This window comes from Zophobas morio, unplaced genomic scaffold (assembly GCF_036711695.1).
Source record: "Zophobas morio isolate AGI-343-1 ecotype UQ-CSIRO unplaced genomic scaffold, CSIRO_AGI_Zmor_V1 ptg000002l, whole genome shotgun sequence".
NCBI classification, from domain to species: Eukaryota; Metazoa; Arthropoda; class Insecta; order Coleoptera; family Tenebrionidae; genus Zophobas; species Zophobas morio.
Window position 1 is genome coordinate 11,652,939 of NW_026972107.1, and position 6,291 is coordinate 11,659,229.

General features: G+C 34.1%; 1 protein-coding gene across 1 annotated transcript; it reads left to right on the plus strand.

Annotated features, from left to right (window-relative positions):
• The first annotated feature begins 3,671 nt into the window (after nt 1–3,671).
• LOC135124468 (odorant receptor Or1-like) lies at nt 3,672–4,825 on the plus strand. Its single transcript, XM_064049577.1, has 6 exons — nt 3,672–3,804; nt 3,862–4,081; nt 4,341–4,362; nt 4,407–4,511; nt 4,557–4,712; nt 4,760–4,825. Exons 1-6 carry the CDS (start codon nt 3,672–3,674, stop codon nt 4,823–4,825), a joined length of 702 nt encoding a protein of 233 aa, XP_063905647.1.
• The last annotated feature ends 1,466 nt before the right edge of the window (nt 4,826–6,291 follow it).

Consider the following 6,291-nt stretch of genomic DNA (forward strand, 5'->3'; position numbering starts at 1 on the left):
ATCACCCCGCATCGACGAAGAAGTTAGTCTGGCCGTGGACGTCCTTTGAGAAGGACGTCACAAAACATCAAACAAAAATAGATTCCAAGTCCCTACAAAGTTGGTTACAGTCGGTTAAAGGATTAGCATATAATTTGGTATCACCGGGAAGCATCGCGATTATTGTAGAGAGGTGAGAATATATATCAGCGAAGCATAGGAGAAACAATAGTGGACTCAAAACGAAGCCCTGAGGAACTCCGCTTAGGACCGGTTGACTCTTAGACAGACTATTATCCACTCTAACACAAAAATATCTATTAGAGAGATAAGCATCAATCCACTGCAACAATTTGCCTCTAACGCCAAAATGTTCAAGTTTCAAAAGAAGTCGTTTCATAGGAACCTTATCGAAGGCGCGGGCCAAATCTATATAAATGACGTCAGTGGGACAGTTATGGTCCAGTCATTTAAATAGTTTATAAGTTAGAAATAAACGATATACCCACAGTAAAGCCATGCTGACACTCGAATATCATCTTGTTGCGAGAGACAAAAGTCTAAGCTCCTTGACAATAATGGAGTCTATAATTTTTAAAGTAATGAATCGTAAACATATTGGTTTCTAATTAGAGGCCAAGAATCTGTCACCTTCTTTTTGAGACTATTTTGATTTAGAAAATATGAGTTGATCCATGGTTTGCCAGGAATCTCAACAAATTTCTTGAGATAAGAGCATCTAAGTAACATAGATAATAGCTGCCTCTAAAATAAGCTTCAGGAAATATCAGGATTGTTTAAATAATTGATAACAGGTAAAGGAAATTCTTAACGTAATAAGAAATCGTACTTTAATAGTTATAATCTTGCGCCTTTTTACTAGTAGTGGAAAACTGTATTTTTCCATTTAGTATGGTGTGATTGATCAGATTTACGAAAAAGTGGAAGTGGACCACACATTGTAATCGGGAACTAAAACTAGATCAAGAAGAGATAGAACTTCATACGAGATCTGGTCGGATCGTTAACTAACTGGGACAAATGAGATTAATAGAAAAGATCAAGGAATAAGTATTCCGAATTTATATTACTTGGCAACAAAGGGGTAAGGGGTAAGCCAATGGAAATTGGGAAAATTGAAGTCACCAATTATAAAAAAAAAATATTTGAAGCAATAATTTCGGATAATAAGCGATATAGTTCAGAATCAGAGGCTAAATCATTTTTGGTGGTTGCTAAATACAACACACCAAAATGATTATCGAATATTTTTAGAAGCGATATTTCTAAATTAAGTACCGTTAGAGGAATTTGTTCTATTTTATAACAGCATAGAAGACATTACGAATATAGACACAAGTGCTACCTCCATTTTTGTTACAAGGTCGGTCTGCAACGAATAATAAATAATTAGGGACAGCAACACAGGAAGAAGGAGTTGAAGAAGAAAGCAAAAATTAACTTAATGTTAGGTTTGGTACGTTCGAATGGGGCAAAACCCCCATGAACTACCCTCGATACGAAGTCACTGATCCACCTTGTAAACAGTAGGTGGAAAAACGTTCGAATAAAAACGATGTAAGCACTTTCAGTTTCAATTAAAGTAAAATCGACTTGCTTAACATTCGTTCATTCATGCATTCATTCATCCTTAAAGGTCAGTGCGAAAGATTATTCTTTGTAGAAACAAATGGTGGTTCTGAAAAGGACCGATTTTTGGTAATGTTTCATGCTGAGCGACTTTAGGTTTTGACGGATATTTGGTCCTTGCCGCAACGATTTTACATTGTTTATTAGAACAAAAATAACAGTAACTTAGAACGTCGCAACATGCTTGTTGATAGGTAAGAAACCACCGGGAGTTCCACGAACAGTAGCGGCTACCACTTCTACTTGTTGAAGCTTATCGATAGTTTCTAGACACTGTTGATTTCCATAAACTACCTGTTTCATCCAACCGATATCAGCCCACACATTTATGGAAAATCGTACTTTTTGACGAGCATACGGATTTTCATTGGAGCAAATGTGAGAGTTGTCGTTGTTGAAAACAGCATTGCGAGTGAATCCTGCTTCATCCGTAAACAAAATGCACTTTGAAAAGTTAGGCCGTTCACGACACTGCTGTAACAACCATTTGCAGTAAATTACACAACGTGGACAATCAGCGGATTCCAAACCTTGCACTTTTTGAACATGATATGGATGTGGCCTTGTTTTTTTAATATACGATGCACTACAAACTGTGAAACTCCAACTTCAGCTGCAAGTCGGCGATTGCTGATGTCGGGGTCTTCTTCGTGGCGTTCCAAAATTTGTTCTTCAGGTTGCAGTATTCTTTCTGTCCTTTCACGGCCACGATCGTGAGTTTGAGTTTGAAGGTACTATGATTTCGGAGAACTTGTTGCACGTTTTTTATTAATCACTTTTTTGGTTCTTAATCCGAGTCGTTCTGTGCCATTCATTGAAAGACGTAGGTTAAGAAATACTACCAGTGGCGTGTATAACAATTTATGTGTATTTAATTTCAAATAATTTACTGGCTAGCCAGTACAATTTTTACACCTCTGCTTGTGTATATTTTGAACTATATTATTATTTGAAATGGCAGCCAAAGTTGATTCAGGCAAACTTGCAGTTACACTTACTGCTTCGAAAAATCTAAATAACAACTAGATAACACAATAATTGCCATGCTGACGTGCAATAATTTATCTTCATTGATTGTTTTTTAGCCCAGCAATCTTATTTTACTGCTGATCTGTGCATAGTTTAGAAAATTTACAAGACGCAGCATCCTCAGATTTGAATCCAGCGTCAAAATTGTAGAACTGCATATTTTTGAGGCAATTTAGATACTCTTTTTTGATAAATACGATAATTTTCTTCGTAGCCAACGGTCTACCTATAGTATATGATGTTTATAAAGGATATTGCATTAATTATTAAACACAATCTATAATTAATTCATATCAAAGAGTCATGCAACCCTTAGTTGAAGTATATAAATATCGGTTTCTCTCAAGAAAATGAATAAAAAATGAAACTCTTTAAACCGACACAAGAATTTTTAAACACATCACTTGCCATGTCGATAAAAAAAAATAAGTTTCTGTTCCCTGCAATAAAATTATGCGAACAAAGCTTTGATCTTTATTTTATAATAAATTTTTTAGCGTAGTAATTACAAGCTGAAGCATTGCAAACGTTATAGAGCAGGGATGCCTATTTAAATCAGCTTGCTGTTATTCCATGATTTCAGTCGGTCGTTAGTGTTGCATTCATAGACAATGCTAGACATAATACAGCAAAGTTTCAAAATAAATTTGATTGTGTTAAAAATGTTCGGTTTGTACCCATTGGAAAATAATTCAGTATTTGTGAAAGTGAGAGCTTACACTCTGTATTTTACTCTACTAGTTTTAGCTACAATACTCACGCTTGTAAACCTCGTGTTAGACAAAAACTCTGGCACGACCCAGAAGAATTTGATGACAGTGTTTGTATCCGAAACTATGTTTATCTTGTTTAAGGTTTTACCGTTTTTACGATATGGAGAAAAAATCAAAAACTGCATAAACTTCTTCGGGCATAAAGATTTCGCACCAAAAGATTTTGAAGAAAAACAAATTACTGCGAAATGCATACGAATTTGTCGAAGAAATTCTACTGTTTACTTTTATGGGATAGTGATGGCTGAAATTGTTTGGAATGTACCTGTGATATTTTCGAAAGAGAAAAAGTTTCCGATATACCCCTGGTTGCCGTATGATCCCACATCTACAAATTTAATCTACTATGCTATGCTGGTGTACACTACAAGTGGTGGGTATTGGACAGCAAATAAATAATTATTTAAAGATCAGTTTTGTACCGTTTCAGTCATGTTATATGACGGATTCGTTGCTACAATGACAGACCCATTAATCGGAGGTTTAGCTTACCACGCTACTGCTCAAATAAAAATTTTGAAGTATAATTTAGAGAATATTGACAAACATGTGCACAAGATAACAATGGAAAATGAATACAGTACAATAGCATACAAAATGGCTTACAAACATTTGAAACAATGCGTGAATCGACACAATCATATTCTAAAGTAGGTACCTCAGAACAAATTATTCATTAGCAGTCAGCATCATAAATGACTAGTTTTTATATTCCAAAAGATTTAAAACAATTTTAAAAAGTGATTCTAAATAGTTTGTGATGTTTTGGGCAGTTTATTACTTTTCATATTTTGAAAGTAGATTTACACAACTTTTTTTCAGCTTTTTTGTCGACTACGAAGAATGTTTTTCGTGGTGTGTCTTTTGGCAATTTGCATCTAGCGTGCTGGCCCTATGTTTTTGTTGTAGAGGATCCACTCTCGTTCGTTCCGTCAGTTTCTTTCTAATCAATTTTGTTTATGGAAACATTTTTAGGTTGCAATAGCAAGCATCAGTTCACTTACTTACTTCCTCTGCTTTTTGGTTATTAGTGGTCAGATATTATTTTATTGTCACTACGGGACGTTGCTCTATGAAGAAGTACGAATATTTTTTTCGGAAACAAATTTTTACTTTATGTTGTAGAACAAAAGTTTGGCGGAATCCATATACATGGGTTGTTGGTTTCAGTGTGATGTTAAGATCAGGAAGGTTTTAATTATGATGATGGAGCGTTCGAAAAGATCAATGGTTTTCACTGCTGGTGCTGTTATTAATGTTACGTTTCAAACATTCTTATCGGTAACTTTGTCAGGTTACTTTTTGCCTTAATTGTTTTATATTTTTAGGTCCTGAAAACAAGTTATTCGTTAGTTGCCGTTTTAAATAGTTTTGATAAACCTGTAGGAGAATAAGTGTATAAATAGACGATGATTTTTCTTTATCTCTACTCCTGATCTCGGATTGAATTTTGACTACTGTAGACATTCTTATTGTCGAGATTAGTACACAATATATTTACTAAGGGAAGGTATTGCGTCATACAACTGCAAACTGGGTTATTTTCAGGTTGTTATCTATACCTTAAGGAATGTGGCAGTCACACATTACCAATTACTAAGCAATATATTGACGTGACGTCATCAAATTGTTAGTGGGAATAGCTAAACACAATTTATTTAGCGTTTTATTCTTTACACTAGGTAAATTCTTAAAATATCTACATAGAAAATTAGGCAACAATCGATTCAGCAGTTTCGGGGATTATCTGTATAATAAAATTCAACACAGACGACAGACTACAGACAGACAGACAGACAGACAGACGGAAACGGAAGACCTATTTTTCGTATTCTAGAAGAAAGTAGTCAATTGTCAGATGGTCTTATTATCAGTGATCACCAAGAAAATAATGAAGGAATAATTTGAAACGAAAGAGATATTTTGACTCCTGGAAACAATTTAGTAATTTATTGAATAATTCCGAGAATAATTGTAATGTAATGTGGTCAACTGAAAGTTTTTAAAGGAAATTACAAACTAATTTTCACTGCGATTGATAATCTCCGAAACTACTGGACCGATTGTAGTCAACATTTTGCTTAGTTTTTATTTTAATTTTAAAATATAACATGAACATGTACTTATGGTTTATGAATCCCTCTTGATTTTTATTCTACTAAAATGTTTGTACCATATTTGCGACGTGTTTCATCTAATTGATACCTACCTCGCTCCTGTAGGAAATAAATAGATCGTGAATCGAATATTTAACACCTCGACATTTTTTTCATAAGATATTGAGTTTGTTTGAATATTTGACTTCAGGTATGAGAGAAGTTTTGTTTAATGTGATGTAGTTTATTTTGTATAGATTACTCTCTGTTACCTCTCTGTATAAAATAACATAGTCCTACACATGTAGTTTATGACTCCGAATTGAGTTTTTACCCGAAACGTCCAGAATTTTTGGAAAAAAAATCAAAATAATAAAACACCAATTTGCAATTAAATTTTGAATCTGCTAAACCGAACGCTTTGAAATCCTGCAGATGCTTTAAGGTTATAAAGAGCATAATAAATTTTTAATCAAAATATATTTGGCTATTCCCTCCAAAAAATTGATGACGTCAGCTCAAAAGTTTGCGAAATAAATCCTATCTAAAATATCCAAAATATGATGAGTCTGTACTTGTAATTTATCATTGCATTTATATTTTTTGGATTTGCATATACAGGGTGACCCCAAACAAATTAATGAATGCGTAAATTTACTCAGGAACTACAAAACCGAATGCTTTGAAATCTACTGCGAAAAAAACATAATAGACATGCAGTCGACACGTTACCGACAACGAGGGAAGTACCGTCTAAACTCTCT

What these genes read in the sequence shown, in the direction of transcription:
- LOC135124468 (XM_064049577.1), top strand. Translation starts at nt 3,672, where the DNA reads ATGGCTGAAATTGTTTGGAATGTACCTGTGATATTTTCGAAAGAGAAA. An exon ending in GCTGGTGTACACTACAAGTG is followed by an intron (nt 3,805 to 3,861) that starts GTGGGTATTGGA and finishes GTACCGTTTCAG; the next exon opens with TCATGTTATATGACGGATTC. An exon ending in GGACGTTGCTCTATGAAGAA is followed by an intron (nt 4,512 to 4,556) that starts GTACGAATATTT and finishes TTTATGTTGTAG; the next exon opens with AACAAAAGTTTGGCGGAATC.